The sequence below is a fragment of the Zingiber officinale genome, chromosome 7B, assembly GCF_018446385.1.
Source record: "Zingiber officinale cultivar Zhangliang chromosome 7B, Zo_v1.1, whole genome shotgun sequence".
In the NCBI taxonomy this organism is placed as follows: Eukaryota; Viridiplantae; Streptophyta; class Magnoliopsida; order Zingiberales; family Zingiberaceae; genus Zingiber; species Zingiber officinale.
Window position 1 is genome coordinate 113,466,489 of NC_055999.1, and position 18,638 is coordinate 113,485,126.

General features: G+C 35.4%; 1 protein-coding gene across 1 annotated transcript in view; it reads left to right on the forward strand.

Annotated features, from left to right (window-relative positions):
- LOC122004683 (histone-lysine N-methyltransferase EZ1-like) overlaps positions 1-18,638 on the forward strand; it is a gene marked incomplete at its 5' end in the record, with an annotated part of 39,026 nt that overhangs the window by 11,636 nt on the left and 8,752 nt on the right. Inside the window, 9 exons of the mRNA XM_042559533.1 lie at positions 2,254-2,338; positions 2,498-2,653; positions 2,752-2,799; positions 2,869-2,937; positions 3,040-3,755; positions 12,392-12,527; positions 13,050-13,270; positions 13,864-13,995; positions 14,189-14,279. Coding sequence (XP_042415467.1) covers positions 2,254-2,338; positions 2,498-2,653; positions 2,752-2,799; positions 2,869-2,937; positions 3,040-3,755; positions 12,392-12,527; positions 13,050-13,270; positions 13,864-13,995; positions 14,189-14,279 — 1,654 coding nt within the window. The remainder of the gene's footprint in view (positions 1-2,253; positions 2,339-2,497; positions 2,654-2,751; positions 2,800-2,868; positions 2,938-3,039; positions 3,756-12,391; positions 12,528-13,049; positions 13,271-13,863; positions 13,996-14,188; positions 14,280-18,638) is intronic.

Consider the following 18,638-nt stretch of genomic DNA (forward strand, 5'->3'; position numbering starts at 1 on the left):
GGTCGGAGTAGAGTCTACAGGCGGTCAGCGGAGCGCCACATCCCCAGCTTTCCATCTCATCGACTTTCGGACAGAATCAACAATATTTAAAACATCTAGATGAACCATAGAGTATCAATATAACAATCATAGACCAACTATGGGGAAGATGAATAAATTAATGGTTTATAATTTGAAAATACAATTTAATATTTTGGAAGTGTATTTTATGCTTTGAAAGCGTTATTGCTTTCAAATGTAAGAATTCAAAATAAAGGCTTTGAACTTGATACATAATTAAAACTTTTTGAAAATTTTGAGTTTGTGTCAATTTAAAAAATTAAAATAAGCTTTCATTAAAATATATTTTTCCATGATCGATGAACTTAAAAGAAAATTAGTTGGAACATTTTAGAATTTTTTTAAATTTGTGTACTTTTTCATGAATTTTTGAATTTAACACGAGAGTGTAATTCAAGGAGCAACTGATTGTGTCAGGTGAATAGGAATAGCACCAAGTTAAAGTCTACTATATTAGGAATACAAGTTTGTCTATCGTGAATTTCATGAATTTAGATTGTTTAGTGCAATCTTTTTAATGCGTGCTAAAGGGGAGAAGGAAAAAGGTTTAGGTTAAAAATTTCATTTATTGTTTTATTGGCAAATTATAATTTGATTTGAAATTTTTGGCTCTACAGGAGATTAGGTATAAGGGGAGCCTTATTTAGGTCTCAATTTTATTTTTTGATTTTCTTAATTTAAACATATTGCTAAACATTAAAAAGGAGAATTGTTAGTGCAATTAAACCCTAAGTGATTGGGATTGATCAGGATTTTTTATTTTTGAGTAAAATGTTTAAGCTACAATTGCGTATGTATTTGATATACGTATTGAGTCATGCATAACTTTTAGATATACACACGGAGATGACATGATCAAGGTTTTTTGATGGCTTGAGGTCGAAAGAGATCGGAGAATGGGACATCTGAGGGACTGTAGGACGAAAGTATTAGAGTGCAGTTGTGCTGGAGGAGGTGAACTACGTAGGCGAAGCAGGAAGGATGACATATGAAGAGCCGAGTTGGGGTGCATCCAAAGGGTGAAAAGCTTGACGTGAAATGACTTGATGGCGAAGGAGTTCCAAGGCAAACTTTTAAATGAGTTGAGAGTTGATTGATTGTACTTGGAAGAGGGTAGCTGTTAACTTAGGTGACTCGATCATTAGGATGGTCATAGTCGATTCAGTTAAATGGAGGTTGAGTTGACCAAGTTGTCTATTCGAGTGAATCAACCAATGAATAGAATGTTTCTACTCATGGCTGAGTTTGGAGTTACTCAATTATTAATAGTCCAGTTGACTGATGGTAGCTCATCAACCAACAACAATATTTCTTTCATGGCTGAGTCTATTAGACGTATCAATCGATCGATAGAAGCATATAATCGACTGAAGATACAATAGAAAAGCTAGAGAGAGTTGTGCACAACGATCAATGATTTAATGACTATGGAGTATCAATCCACTAATGGTGGAATCCAGTCGATTGATCGGTGTAAGCATACTATAACGGTCAAGACCAACAACTAAAGGTGATGAAGGCTTATAAAAGGGGGAGCAATGAGAGCGGTTTGGAGCTATTGTTCACAGTAATTTTCTCTAATCCTTAGAACTCATTGTAACATTCTTTCTCCCTCACTCAAAGCCTAATTTTAACAACTTGTGAAAGCTTGTATGAAGGTTTTCCACCTCCGAAATAACTTCTAAAGGAGAAAAACTAGTGGGGCTTTTGGAAGTGATCTGAAGGATCATAGGCCATGGAGTGGGGCTTCTAGGAATGGTGGTTCTGAACCATTTTACATTGGCGTGCCAGCTTTTGTTTTCTTCCTTATCTTAATTTCTGCTGCATATACTTGTGTCTAAGTTTTAATTGTAGGAAGAATCACTATTAACCTCGTCTAGCATACTAGCCATCCACCACACTGGTCCCAAAAGAAATCATAAGAAATTGAATGCCACTGTTACAGCTTAAGCAAATGCAGTGGCTTCATCCAACCTGCGCAAATTGTCTCATCTGTTGCTGATTTGGGAAAAGTGGAAGTTTGCAAGAAGGGAGAAGTGGGTTATCATATATTTTATTTCAGTTATTTATCATGTATCAGAAACATCTATGTATGTGTAGAATGTTACTTGGACATGCAATCAGTCATGTTATCATAAACAATGATATTTGTACATAGAAAATACGATCGTTGTCATAACTATTCCATTGCAGGACGACCATTGCACGTGCTGAGCTATCCAATGTGGTTCTAGATGCTTTAGCTCAAAGCCTCGAGAAGGATTCTGCTGATATCAAGGTATGTTTCTTGTTTTCTTTGACCTGACTTGACTTAGTTATTAGTTGCATTTTTTCTGATTTGACAATTGATTGAGCCTGAACCTAGGTTTAGCTGTTTCCGATTCATTTATTGCTGGCATTTACAGAGGTGTGAAACCACACCAAACATCTTCTACAGGCGCGATCTGAAAAGTATTTGAAGAGAGAAAATAATGACGAGTGTGTCAAAAATAGGGAAAGTGAACCTGATGCAAAACTTGATGAGGCATTTCTTGAGAAAGATCTGGAGGCAGCTTTAGATTCTTTTGATAATCTTTTTTGTCGCCGTTGTCTGGTCAGCTCCAGTATGACATTAAACAATTTTTTTTGGCTTTTTTGTATCTCCTTGTTCATTTGGATATTGAATTTTGTTTACTTGTTTCATGTTCACAGATGTTTGATTGTAGATTACATGGGTGTTCTCAGGATCTAGTATTCCCTGTGAGTCATATTGGTACATCTATAACTATAATATTTAATCTATAATTCATTAATTGGGTTCTGTATCAGGCAGAAAAGCAACATCCTTGGGTCAACTTCGATGATGGTGCTCCTTGTGGTACTCACTGCCATAGATTGGTAAAGTATTTTGCTATATTTGCTTTGACATGACATAAGCTTGGCAAACTTGGTTTTACTATAAACTCATATATGTTTTTTTAATAAAAAAACTTTGATCAGGCTTCTAAATCAGAAAGTACAGCTACAACAAATTCTCAAATGCCCCATGAGCTTGAAGAGCTAGTTCACTCGGCCAGCAGTCCTGGGGCAGAACCTTCTCCAAGAAGGAAAGTTAAAGCTTCCCTAAGGAGGGCAAAGTCTCATCCAAGTGAAAGTGCCTCTTCAAATGCAAAGGTTGTTTCTGATAGCAGCGAGTCTGATATGAGAAACAATCAGGATAATGTTTCTGTTCAGCTCTGTTCGTCTCCATTACGAAATAAGCAACATGGAAAATCAGGAGCCAAGAAGAAGACCAAACGGGTTGCTGAACGGGGTCTTATTTGCATAAAAAAGAAACAGAAAAAAATGATGCAATCTGATGCTGATTCTCTTGTTAGTGGATGCCTTGTTGCACGAGATATGAAACTCAGATCAGATACACGAAATGACAGTAAAAGTTCCAGCTCATCAATGACAAATAGACCAAGTATGAGAAATAAGAGAAATTTTGTAGCGCAAGAGGAGGGTAATATGAATCCTAAATTTGATGAAGCACAAAAAAATGATATTTTCCAGACATCTAAGGATCCTTCAGTAACTGAAGGTGATGAAAGTGAAAGAAAAGAAGAGTTTGTCGATGAAAACATCTACAAACTTGAAAAGGGTGATTGTAAACCCTGGAAGATCATTGAGCAGGGTCTCTTTCTTAAAGGTTTAGAAATTTTTGGAAAGAACAGGTAAACCTTAAATGTGATATTTTCTAATGATTCTTGTCTGAATTAATGATCTACTGCATTTTATAAAAAAAATTATGAAAATTATTTTTACATTTTTTTTCCAAAGTTTGGTATATGTAAAAGTTTTCGTCAATTGGATGATTCCCATACAGAATGAAAAATTTGTTTGCATGGAACAATTATTATTATGAATGGAGCAAAATATGAGTGAAAACTTTTAAGTTTGCAATTTATTTGTTTCTTACTTTCTTCTTTTTGTTAGCTTGCATCAATTTTTGTAGGTTGTTCTGACCCTGGCTCGCCAGCCCAGTCCACTAGGTCACCATCCCTTATTTTCTCATTCTGAAAAGTTCATACTGTTCAAAGATGAGTGTCGTGCATAGGTGGACTTACCTTATCCTTGTGGGCTTGATAGATATTCATTTGTTTAAACATTATAAATTCGTTGGAACTAAGAACTCAAATCTAGATCAGAACAATATGTGGTCCAGAAATATGCAGGGTGACTCATCTAGTCTATTATTTGAGTTCTTGTTTGGTTCAACTGCATGATGGCAATGAACATAAGCTACACAAGGATCCATTTGCATACTTATATCTAGGTGCCAATGAAATTACAATGACAACTTTACGATAACATCAACATCAGACCTGCATTAAAAGGTATTTTGGCCTCAAATGTAAATTCAAATTCTCTCTCTCAAATTTAGGTTATAGTTTCTGGTTAAACATTCAAAGTTAAAAAATCTCTTATCTTTAAACTCAGTCATATAGGATTTGATCTATCAACCCTTTTAATGATCGGGATCAATCATATGTTTTGATGTTTGGGGAAAGAGTTTAAGCTAAGATACATGTTATATTTGATATGTGTATTTGAGTTATGTAGGATTTAGAGAAATGCACATGGAAACGACTTGACATAGCCAAAGTCAGATGATGGCTTATCGATGAAGGATGGTGTGGGATATATGAGGGACCACAGGACTGGAGCATTGGAGTGTAGCTATGCCTGTGGAGGTGAATTACATAGGCAAAATGTGAAGGATGATATATGGAGCAAGCCAATAGCTGGGGTGTATTCGAGGGACATTAAGTTTGACTTGAGATGGCCTTAAAGTGGAGGAGCTGCATAGGTAAACTCTTGATGAATTGAGTGTTGAGAGATCTCAACTCAAGGGGAGAGGGTAAATCTCAACTTAGGTGGACTTAACCATTAGGATGGTTGTAGTTGATAATTGAGTAGTAGACTCAAAAGCTTTAGCCAATGAATATAATGGCTTGTTCTGGGTTGAGCTTGAAGTCAGTCAATTGATGTGAAATGATCGATGATGGCCAAGTCGACTAAGAAGTTGACCAATGGAATAGAATATATTTTTTTTCATGACCTAGTTGATTGGTTAGTAGATAGAGAGTAATTGATGAGAAAAAGTTGTGCGATTGGTACAACACATCAGTTGACTAACTAATCAACGTCAATATGGAAGAACAATAAAGTTGAATAGCTGAAAATGATGACTTATAAAAGGGGCAAAGTTGAATGAATTGGAGCCACTGCTAAATGTTTATGCGAACTTGTAAGCTTATTGCACGTTTTTCTTTCCCTTATTGTAAGCCTTTTTTATAATCCCCTAAAAGTTTGTAAGAGGTTCCCCTACCTTCGGAAGAATTTTGAGAAGGAAGAAATATATAGGGCTTTCAGGAGTGATCTACCAAAGAGATCATAATCCGTGGAGTAGAAGCATTAGAGACTCCCAAATCCTGTAAACAATGGTGTTAGCATTTTTAATCATTTAATTTTTCATTTCTGCTGTATTTTCTATTTGTAAGCTAACATCATAGATAGAAACGATATTTGCCCCCCTTTACCTTCTGACTATCAAATATCACATTCTCAACAATTGGTATAAGAGTAAGGACGTTCTTATAAGAATTAATTGCTGTGAAAGCATAATAAGATGATGGCTAGGTTAACCATTCACCCAACAAAATTCGAAGGCAAATTCTCCATGTGGAAGTGATGAATGGAGGGTTTTTTCAAAACCGATTTTGATATAATGCCAATAATGAAGATCAGTTTTGAGTTGCCTATGACGCAGATGGAAAAGAATTGGAGGAGAGTAAATGGACTAAGAAACAAAAGGAAGAATACACAGTTAATGGAAAGGTTGAATATCACCTCTTGATTGTGATCCCAATGCACGAAATCAGATTGGAGTATATTGGAACATACTAGTCTGCAAGGGAGCTATGCGAGAGGCTATTGGTATTGCATGAAGGGACTACGGAGGCCACGTTGGCAAGATGAGAACTCTTGAGAGCCTAACTCAATAACTCAAGATGGAGATATAAGAGAAAGTGGCGAGTTTGCATGCAAGACTTGAGGAATTGATTAGCGGTTTGGCAAGTCTTGGTGAGACCATTTTAAACTGGGACATCCTTCAAAATTTCACCAATGCCTTCCCTAGATCACCTCAATGGGTCTCTATAGTTGACTTGTACTACTTGTCTCGTAACCTTGGGGTATGTAGTTTAGATCACTTTTTCTACTATAGAATTGCATGAAAGGATCACCAGAAGGTGGAGGTTATAGAAGAGGAGATGTAGCTCTTGCGGCAAGCAAGAAGGATAAGGGGAAGAAGAAAAATCATCCTAGTCCATCTGAGTCCTCCATAAATAGCGATGAAGAAGCCTACATGGTAAGACAAGTAGGCTAAGCCTTTCAAAAATTGAATCTTAGCAGGATGTGAGGAAGATGCGTATAAAAAGAAGGAACAAGAGGAAGGTGAAGCACTTCAATTGCCATGAAGAAGCTCATGTGAGAGACCAATGCCCATAATTGAAGAAGGGAAAGGAGAAGGAAAAGCCCAAGGTGGATACAAAGAAGCCCAAGAAGAAGCACCTAAGGGCCTACTTAGGATGATCCATCTTCCTGCATCATCATCATCAAAAGAAAAATAATGGAAGTACCAAGCTAGCATTGCTTTCATGACAATCGATAAGTTCATGTCAATCGATAAAATCTCAATCTCATTGGAAGAAGGAGATAGGAGCTCAAGTGAATGGGAAGCTTATTCAACCAATTCAGATGACATGGCAAGTGAGGTACTTGTTGAAGGTTTACTTGATGCAATTTCTAGATTAATTAGGTCTGTAGGGAAAGCAAAGTGGAAGAATATACACCTAAAGAAACTAGTAGTGATTTGAGGATAGATTATAAAATGTTGTTTCTAGTGACAATTTGAAAAAAAATAGAGAAAGAGAACAAGGGGCTAAGTGAACAAGTAGAACCTTTTAAGATAACCCTAGAAAAGTTTACGATCGACTCTAAGTCATTGAAAATGGTTATAGGGAGCTAAAGAATGAACTTTGGAAAAAATGGTCTAGGGTAAAAGGGATCCTGAAATGAAAAAAAGGATACCATTGTTTAATCGCTAGGGGTCTATTGAAGATAAAGAAGTTATCTAGGAAGTGGATTTCAAAGGAGTACTTGGTTAATTTGGTTGGGCGCAATTTATTTGGGTGTCCAAATCCGTTCGTACTCTTTAAAGTATCATTGGTGACAACAATTAAAGCCGTCACCTTAGCGGTCCCTCTAGAGTGGCCCCACACACTATGAAAGGGGTAAATCATGGGGGCTTATTCTCCTTAGCTGAGCGACCTTGTTGAATAGGGGCACAAGATAATCCAAAGCAATATTTGCACTTGTCGGGAATCGAACCATGCCTCATTGAACTTTGCCCGAGTACTAACTCGACTACACTCGCTGAGGCCTTTATAGTATCATTGGGTAATCAAATAGTCGATTTTACTCACATTTCTTGAGGCATCATCATGAACCATAGAAGTATTAACATATTAATCATTTATCAATTATGGGGAACATAAATGTATTTATAAAGGAAATTTGGTTCTAAAATTATAGGTGGATTTTTTTTTTGAAAAATATTTCATGTTTTTGAAAACTTTTTTCTTATTTAAATAATAGCTTTAAAGTTAAAAACATAATTGAAACTTTTAGATTTTGGGTCAATTTCTAAAATTAAGATGATTTTCATAAAAGTTTATTTTTCCATTTAAAACAAATGTGTTTAAGAAGTTTCAATTTTTTTTTATGAATTTTTAGTGCATTTAAAAAATTAGCACAAACATTTCTGGTAATTAGTTGATTATGGTTGGAGTCAGTTCGATTAGGTTATAAAATTTCAGGTTTGAAACATTTAGTAGTATTTATGAGATAAACTTGAATTCCATTTAGATCTATGTACAGAATTTAGAAGGCAAGTTTATAGTGATTTTCAGGAATATGGGAGGATTTCTTAGGAAATTTCTTAGTGCAATCTTTTTCATGTTGTCAAAGGAGGAGAAGGGATAAGCTTTTAAGTTAGGATTTTGAATTTCTGGCTATGGGGGAGTATAGGTGTAGGGGGAGCTTAATTTAGGTCTTAATTTCATTTCATGATTGATCTAACTTAAAACACATTGCCAAACATAGAAGGAGAGATTATTGGTGCAATTAACCCTTTTAGTGATCGGGATCTATTATAGGTTTTGATGTGGGATAGAGTTTAAGTTAAAATATATGTTATATTTGATATGTGTATGCAGGATTTAGAGAAATATACATGGAGACGATTTGGCATAACTTAAGGTCTGTGAAGATTGGTGAAGGATGGTAGACATTTGAGGGATCGCCAGATGGGTGCATCGAACTAGGTAGGCAGAGTATGAAGAATAACATTTGGATCAAGCCAAGGGCTTGAGTGCATTTTGAGGGACGTAAAGCTTGACGCAAGATGGCCTTATGGTGAACTGTTGGCGTAGCGGCGGGGCCGGTGAGAGGTCGGATCGTCTATTAAGAAAATAAAACCTTTCTCTATTTTTTTAACTCAGATCAGTAGCAATATCACAATTAAAATAAACTTAAATGAACAACTAATAAAAAAGAAGAGGCAAACGGATTTGACTTGGTTACAACCTAGGTGGTTGTTAATCCAAGCCGATTGCAAAGCTCTACTAGAAAAATCTCCTTCTCTGTAGGCGGAGAAGTCTCTTACACTCTTTGAAAAGCTTAGAAAAAAATTAGGAAATGATTACAATAGTTCTCAAGTTATTGTTGATTTCCTAGGTCCCCATGGGAAATCTCATCCGAAGGTTGAAGGCACCTCCAAAGGGCTTGGGAGGCGCCTCCAGCGTGGCAAGTGGATAAAGCTTTATCCACTTGCAAACGACTAGTTTGACTGGCCGAAGGCGCCTTCCATAGTCTTGGAAGACGCCTTCGCACTGTTCATCGAAGGCGCCTTCCACAGAAGGCGCGGAGGCGCCTTCAACAACCTTTGAAGGCGCTTCCAGCAGCACTTGCAACTCCATTTCACTCCTTTGCTGCTACGATCTCCTGGGTGATTTCGGCCATCGGAATAGGACTCATCCGAATCCAATTTCCGGCCTTTTCCTCGAGCAGGCTTCCGTTCCGGCTTCTCGTCCCTCGAACGTCACATACGTTCTTCTCGTTCACCGATGTACTCTTTCGCAGCCTTTTCGTCCCTCGGATGCACCGAGTCCGTTAGCTCCCTTTCCGTGCCATCCTTCTCGCTAGCTGCGTCTTCCGCTCGACTTCTTGTGCTCCTAAGCTCCTGCACACTTAGACACAGGGATTAAAATAAAACAGGATCCAACCTAACTTGGCTAATCACATCAAAACAACCACGGGGTCCAACATGAACAAGTTGCATATGTAAACTCTTGATGAGTTGAGTGTTGAGAGAGTTGTTCTCGAGAGGAGAGGATAAGATCTCAACCTAGACGGACTCGACCATTAGGATGGTCGTAGTTGACGAATCAGTTGATTGAAGGATTATGAGCCATCAATTCAAAAGCTTTAGTCAGCGAAAAGAATGGGTTTGCTTAGGGTTGAGGTTGAAGTCGATTGATTTGGAATCTAGTAGACTCAACTGATGGTTGAGTTGACTAGGCGGCCGATTTAGGTTGATTGGTCACTGAACAGAATGATTATGCTCACAACCTAGTCAACTGGTCTTAAGACTGATGCAGAATTTTGTATAGGTCAATTGATGTGGAATCTAGTTGATCAATCAGTGTAAGCACATCAGAATGTAAAGGTAAGTCGAGGAACTAAAGACGAAGGCTTATAAAAGGTGAGGAAGTTGAACGAATTGGAGCAAATGCTAAATGTTATAATTCATTGAACTTGTGAGCTCATTGTAATTCTTTCTCTCCATCATTGTAAGCCTCCTTTGAAATCCCTTAAAAGCTTTTAAGACGTTTCTTCATCTTTAAAAGAAGTTCGAGGAGGAAATATAGAGGGCTTTTGGGAATGATCCACCTAAAGATTATAGATAGTGGAGTAGGAGCTTTGGAGACTTCCAAACCACATAACAACAGTGTTAGTGTTGATAATCATCTAATTTTTCATTTTTGCTTCATCTGTATTCATAAGCTAACACGCAGCTAGAAATGATATTCACCCCCCTTTATCTTCAGACCATCAAATACTCATGGGCCCAACATCATAAGCCATGCAATTAAAACGTTGGAACACTCATTTTAGGAAAGGTATATTGATGTTCACATTATTAATTAAATAACTTGCTTTGAGTTTTTCTGCAAAGACTAGGTTGGACGTGACCTTTCCTTACCAATTAGCTTGAGATTGGCTTATAGTTTTATATTGGGTTTATGATGATGAATGAGTATTTTAGTAAATTTTTAGTTGATTTCTTTGAAAATGTGACATTAGACAATACTGTAATTTATACATGAAGTTGGGCAAAAGTGTAGATCTATTGAAGTTTGGAAAACTTTAAGAAATCAAGATATAATCTGAATAAACAACTTATTTAATAAAATTTTGAGAATTAATAAGATGCCAAAAGATGAAGGAAAATCTTTTTACTATCTAACTATAAGAATAAAGGTAACTTGCATTGTTGTTCTAATTATAGAGGCACCAAAGTTGACGAGTGAAAGAGTTAATAAGGGGGAAATAAGAGACAAGACAATCATTTCTGAAAAATAATTTATATTTATTTGATAAGACAATTGAAAAAAAAACTAGAAAAAATAAAAAGGATTTGCATTTGAATTTTATTGATTTAGAAAAGCTTTATGGAAATGCCAAGATAACTGTGGTGGTGAATTTTGTAGAAAGAAACATTTAATAGTTACATTATAAATATGATAATGTTGTATAAGTATTAGAGTTTCTAACAGTGTGACAAATGATTTTTCTATAACTATAGTTTACATCAAGTTTCAACTCTTAAGTACTTATTTTTATATTTGTACCAAGACTAACTAATCTATTTAAGCTAACTCACCTTGATCTATGTCATCTTTAGATGATTTTGCATAAGTTAAAGCAAGTGTGAGTAGATTAAATTCAAAGCTTTATTTGTGGAGAAAAAAATTTATAAACTAAAGCTTTATAATAAGTAGAACAAAATTTGCAACAAGAAATGAATTGATAGAAAAGTTAAGATGGATGGATGTGAAATTTTTGCAAGAATTTTAGGTATCTTGAATTCACTATTCAATAATGAGCTACTGATGTAGATATAATTAATGTGATAAAGAATGAATGAGAAATAGAGAAGAGCTTTTAAAGTTTTGTGAGATCGTCATGACCCGTTAGTCTAAAAAGGACGTAGTATGATTTGCTCGATCGAGATGTTATGTACATATTTAAAGATTGACAATTAGTTAGAAGGGTTGAATCTAGTAGAGTGGAAAATGCAAACGTTTGAAGAGATAAAAAAAATAATAGTCAACATACTAAAACTAATTTAACTAATTTGAATATTACCAATGGCACCACCTTACATAGAGATCAATGGATGTATGAGATTCATGTAGTCATTCAAATAGTTGGGACAAATATTGCTTGATGGCAATGATGATGATGATACATTTATTGCTACAAGGAATGATATGTGCAATGAATTTCACCTTGTTGAACATGCTCCTTTGAGGATTCTGTACACAGGGAACACATTAAACCTACCTTAGTGTCATCCTTTATTCTCATCAACACCTTTTTTATACTCTTTTCATCCAGTGGTTTATAATAATCCTCTTCAGTTTAGATCCACACCAAATATATAAAAGCAGATTATTTTCTAATTCTTGACTTGATAGTTTTTTTCTGTACTATTTTTCTTGGTTAATAGACATCCGTCATTTGATTGAGTTTTGAAGTTTCTTTTCCTTGTAACAATTGATACATACATGTATAGTATAGCACATCTTAAACTTTAAATGATTGACTACTATTGTAACCAGTTCACATTGTTTACTTCCTAGTTGTTACCTAGCAAATTGCCTTAGCATTAATCCACAGTTAAATTTCTTGCTTTGTAAAAATATCTCCAAAAAGGGTTTTGCCCTTCTATATCACTCACACTTGTTTACACTATTTTTTTGTGCTCTTTTTTTGAGGTAAGGTGTGGGAAATGGGAGGTTTGGTTTTCATTATTCAATTATATCTGTTTGATTCTTGTCTTTTGACTTTGTTTTTACTAAAAGAGACATGAAAAAATTGATGGGAAATTTTTGTTCTTTCCAGCATTTGTTTCTAGATGTTCTAACTTCAACTTCTGGATTCTTTTTTCTTCAAACAGTTGTTTGATTGCTAGAAATCTTTTGTGTGGATTGAAGACTTGTATGGAAGTGTTCCAGTACATGAACAATATTCAAGATGATGGAACTTACAGGACAACTGATGGTGTGATTTCTCTAATCGAAGGGCATGGCAAGGTTTAGTTCAATGAATTGAAAATTTTCACTATAGTTACCTCTGCTTTAAAATGCACTTAGAGTTGTAAAGTCATCAAAATTTTGAAACTCAACATTTTACTCTGTTACTTGGAGTAGTGATGTGGAAGGAGAGCCTTGGCACAATGATAAAGTTGTTGCCGTGTGACCTAGAGGTCATGAGTTTGAGTCTCGGAAATAACCTTTTACAGAGTAAGACAAGGTTTTGTACAATAGACCCTTCTCCAGGATCTCACATTGGCAGGAGTTTCGTGCACCGAGCTGTCTTTTTTTACTTAGAGTAGTGACGTGGCAAGCTTGCCACGCATTATTTCATTGCATGAATAGTGAGGTTAATGGCTTGTTGGAGGGTTAGGGAGGGATACTAAGATGATTTTTGAATGACATTCATAAACTGAAGGTGAGGGGGTGAAAGAAAGTTTTTGCTTCAATGAAATCGTAGCTGATTGTGGATAAAAGATAAATTCATGTATCTTATATGTTGGTTTTCTTTTCTAATATCAGGTTATTGAATTGAGAACAAGGTCAAGGTTCTTGAGAAGGCGTGGTAGAGTTCGTCGCTTGAAATATACATGGAAATCAGCTGGCTACCATTCAATTAGGAAAAGGATTACTGAGAGAAAGGATCAACCGTGTCGCCAATACAACCCTTGTGGTTGCCAATCTGCTTGTGGAAAGCAATGTCGTTGCTTGCTTAGTGGGACATGCTGTGAAAAGTATTGCGGGTGAGTTGTTTGGGATTTTACTTGATGAGATCTGATACTATGATTGAATCTGATAAGATCACTAGCTTAATAATTTGAGCTCATTATCCCCACTGATCATCCTGGTTGAAGAGATATCAGTTTCTATCATTTTGGAGATTATATTATATTTTATTAATATTTGGTACAAGTTGAGTTGATTACCATATAGAGCATCATAGCTGGAAGCCTGGAACTTTCAAGTTGACTGTCATTTGTGCTTATGTTTTTCAAAACATTGTTTATCTCTAGGTAGGTTCTGATTTATTACTCTTTTATTTTTCTCTCAATTTTAAAGCGTAAATTAATTTGATTTTTCGAACCTATGGAGGTTTGTTTGTAAATGCTGTGAAAAAAAATGGAAATTCAATATTAGATCCTTGGTTATTTATTTTTTGAATTAGGAGATTTTTGGTGTTTGTGAATTTTGCTTAACCCAAATTATTTGTCAACCATTTCTGAAAATCTGATCCATTTTTTGGTTGGCTTCTCATTGATGCAAAATCTGAAGTTTACAAGTGTTTTATTTTATGTGCAGCATATTGCCTTACAACTGATTTTAACTTTGAATTTAGGTGTCCTAAAATTTGCAAAAACCGTTTCCGAGGTTGTCACTGTGCTAAGAGCCAATGTCGAAGCCGTCAATGCCCATGCTTTGCTGCTGACAGAGAATGTGATCCTGATGTTTGTAGAAATTGTTGGGTGGGGTATGTTGTTAGAAGTCATTCAAACATTTTTCATCAATGGCCATGATCCTTGAGTTGTGTTTTCTCAAACTAGCAAGTCTATTAAATCTGAATTTTTCTGATAAATTTCTACCTGTACTGTTTCTCTAAATTACACAATTAGGCACAATTTGTTTTCTTGGATATCATATTGACCTTAAATTTTTCTATGCAGATGTGGTGATGGTACCTTAGGTGGCCCTAATCAAAGAGGAGACAACTATGAATGTCGCAATATGAAGCTTCTGCTGAAGCAACGGCAAAGGGTATACTCTTTTCCTTTTTGATCGTGTTAAAGGAAGCCTTCTTGTTCACCATGTTTCTTCTTCATGATCTTTGATGGTTGAAGTTGCATCTTCTGTTTGTCTAATTGTGTTCTTTCCTTTTGTGAGATATCTTATGCTCTCTGTCTAATATGAATTCTACTTCAAGTTCTTGGTTTTTATTTGCCATTATCCTTTTCTCCACTTTTGGCACCATCTTGTGTATATTTGCATCTCTTTTGCGTTTTCTCAGCTTTTCCATCCCGTGGATTATATCTCTTAAACTCAGTTCCTTGATTCTTCTATTTGGTACTAAATGCATCCGCTCTCTTTTGGCACATATGTTTTAAAGGATATGCTTCTTTAATCAGGATGTGTTAATGTTAGTTAGGAAGTGAGATTGGTGCGCAGGGTAAGAAAAAGGGAGAGAATTATTTGTTTACTTGAGTGAAGGAAATTGGAAATAAGAGTACCTCAAAGGGATCCTTCGGCTGTTTTTTTCCCTTCAGAATTGATCCATTCAAAAATGGAAAGAAGAGAGAGAGAGTGTAAAGGAGATTAATTTAGCTACTTTTCTTTTACAAATTATTCCTTTTCTTATCTCTTTCTTCAACCTTTCTCCAAGAAAATAAAGTTATGAAACTTTTTTATTTTCTCCCTTCTCTCCCTTGCACCCAACCTTCTGTACCTCAGTCCCTCTCAGTTAAGAGAGATTTGGTGAATGTAAAAAATGACAGTTAATTTAGTAAGGGCCCATTTTCTGCATATTTACAAAGAATAACTTGTTTGTGAAAAATATTTTTCCAAGAATTTTTTTTCAAGGAAAATAAGATATCTTTATGCTACTTGGATGTGGTACTAAAATTTGTAGACTTTTTTTTTTTTGTATGATTAGCATTATGGAAAATATTTTCTTTTCAAGGTTGAGTCGATTGGGCAGCTTGCTCGACTAGGCTTACCCAATCGAAATGATTGACATGTCTTGCCCATCCATACTTGTTGAGTCATGTAGACCAATTGTGTTACCTGAATCGATCAACATATGGAACAAATCAAATTGCATAGATGACCCGAGTGAATAAATAATTTGATTGATTTGAACAGAGTCACTAGTTTGCCTGACTCACCCAACCTAATCACCCTGCCCGACTCACCCAACCTAATCACTCTTAAACCACTCAGATCACTTGACCGGATCAAGTGATCAGTTTGCCTAGATTACATGGCCTGAGTGAATCTCTGTAACTGTTTGTCTTGATTAAATTGCCCAAATCACTTAACTCATTCAACTTAATTAAATCACTCGATCGATCGATGAATCATATCACTCAGTTTGATTGGCTCACTTGGCTTAGAGGTGTAAATCAAGTTAGGCCACTTGTAATTCGATCGGCGTTCCATGTTAAACCTGGCTTGGTCCACAAGTCAAGCTAGGTAATAAGGGCACGACTTGTGGATTGGACTGACATAAAACTAGGCTAGGGTCAACTTGCGTGTTGGACTAGGCCTATAATGGGTAAAAAGGTGTAATTCTTTGGCTAACATATCATAAAAAGATCAAAATACCCCTTATTTAAATAAAAATGAACAATTTAAGGTATCTTCGTTAATTTTAGTTGAAAAATACTAAATTAACCTAAAATATTTAATGACCACCCCTTATTCTTTTTTAAACAACTCACATTTTCTCATCCTCACTTACTCAATTCTCATTCACTGATCCTTTATTTTATCAATTCACATTTTCTCCTTTTTTTACTAGTCTCTATTTTTATTATTTAATTATTTACTTTACAATATTCTTCTTGCTTAATCCTCATAGTTCCTCATCTGGCCACCGCCAATGTTGTAAGCGTACCACCATCATGATGATGCATCTCTCTGCATTGAGGTAATTTAATTTTAATTTTTATTAATGCATTAAATTTATTAAAAAATATTTTTTATTATATAAAATAATTATAATTATTAATATTTTTAAAATTTGCATTAAGATATAATGGAGGGTTGTTATTGTGATTCTAGTGTCGGACAACTTGGTCTGTCCAACTTTGCTGATCTTCTTAGGTTACAAGTATGGATAACAATCTATTACTTATTCGTGCTTTTGGGCGATTTAACAAATTTCACTCAATGCATAAATTGATCCCCCTTTACCTACCTACTCAAGTTGGCACAAGGGCATACTTCGAAGGCTACTATTACCACCGGTGCCAACTCCATTCCTTTTACATCATCATATCGAAGAAGTGGTGATAAACACCAAAGTTAGAGAAGTATTTGAGGTCGTTCACATAGTAGGCGACAATGAGAGCATCTTCACGTAACAGTAATTGTAGTCATAAAGACTACAACTATGTCTAAAGACCATTTTGATATCATCTTTAGAGATGGTGAAAAAGGGCTCAGTGTAAGAGTTGTAAGAAAAATCTTGCTTACAAATCTTCTAGTGGAAGTCACCACCTTAATCACTGTATAAAATCACCCGACACTAGGATAATTGGCTTAGGCAATGTATTCTGTCAGTTGCAAACTTGTATGCTTTATAAAGTTTAAGTCCCCATTTTTTAATAGTCCACTTGAGTGGCTTTGAATATTTTGTGAGAATATATTTCCAACTTCGTATCTTCGGATATAATGTGTTTCAATGCAGTAAAAATATTCCATGAGGCACAATTTGTGTTTACACTCGTAAATATTGAATAACAATTTTTAGTGTTTGAAGTAGTAGTTACAATGTATAGTCATACATATATTGCACCAAACATTAGATAGATGACAATTGGTCTATATCCAAACTTGAACAATTAGTTTTAAAGGTTTTGAATTTCCTTGTACTGATCATACTATTTTAAACTATATTTCTCATTTTCATTTTTTTTGTTATAAATGAATTGTTTTTAATCACTTTTGATAATGCATCAATTAATGATTTTGAAGTAATTAGTTTTTTTTTTTTAAAATTGATGTTATCATGGGCAATACTTTTTTTTCACATTAGTTGTGTTGCTACTTCTTGATCCTTTGTATATAAGATGAGCTTGGAGTAATCTATGAAAATATTAGATGGACATAAGAATTGAAACAATATTATAGATATTAAGGGTGCGTTTGGTTTGTGAGTTTTTCATTTTCATTTTTTTTGAAAAATACCCGTTTCTGAAAAATGGTGTTTGGTTTGCATTTTCCATGTCTGTTTTCTAAAAAAATAGATAGCATTTTCTGAAAAATAGAGAATGTCTAAAAGTCATTTTCTAGAAAACGCGCGTTTTCCAGAAAATGAAATGGAAAACGCACAAACCAAACACACCCTAAATATTTTAGAAAATACATGCTAATTTTGTAAAAAAAAAAAAGGTGAAATCCGTCATCCTGACGGTGCCCCACATCATTGGGAAGAGTAAATTAGGAAACCAAAACAAGCTACCACATGGTATTTCCGCCGGTTTTATCGGGAATCAACCTTTGCTCAATTATGCAAACCTACCATGGGGTGACTGGCTCAGCTATGCCTTGGGGGCGGAAAATACATCCTAATGTATATATAGGTGGAATTCAATTGATCTTATACTTAAATCAAGCATACCATTTAGAAGCACCAAATAGGTTTGGAATGCATATGGCTAATAGGGTTTGTTGCTAATAGATTATAACATAATGATTAGTTATATCCTGAAAATGTTTATAACTTTTTATAAATTTTTTTATTCTTGGACAAATGAGTTTTTAACCATATGTATTTCAACCTCACATTTAATGCTTCATGCGCTATTTAGAAGTTATAGATATTATTTTAAACCATACGATTAAAATATGTAGGTGTTTGTAATATTATAGTCAAATATAAACAAATAAAATTAGAAAATGCACAAAAAATTAGAAATTAGGATTATATTAAATTAAATGGATTCAACTTATCGTGAGAGGTATGACTACCAACCAATGTCAACCTCCAGTGCCAATGTCCTCTTGGATGGGTCTAGTGGCTAGCGCATGAGGTGTTGCCACAATGAGGCCTGGGGTTCGAATCGCGGTAAAGCCGAGATAAATGCCTTATGTGCTAGTCATTATTCCAAAGGCTAGTAGCCGCTCGTGATTTACCTCCTCCGTGTTGGCCCTGGGACGGGTTGGCGGGGGTGCTGGGGGCGAGCGTATTCGCCTTTTGCCATAATTTAGTGGAAGTCAAGGCATAATGCCCATATATTATAGAAGCTTTGGTTGTGCTAATGTTCGTTCATGTCAACCAAGTGTACTCTTAGGCATTGAACTTTATGAGGTAAACAAACTTAACTTCTTCACAGGTTTTTTGTTATCTTAGAAAATTACGAAGACTTGGGTTGTATTAGAGTGGCGAAAACCATG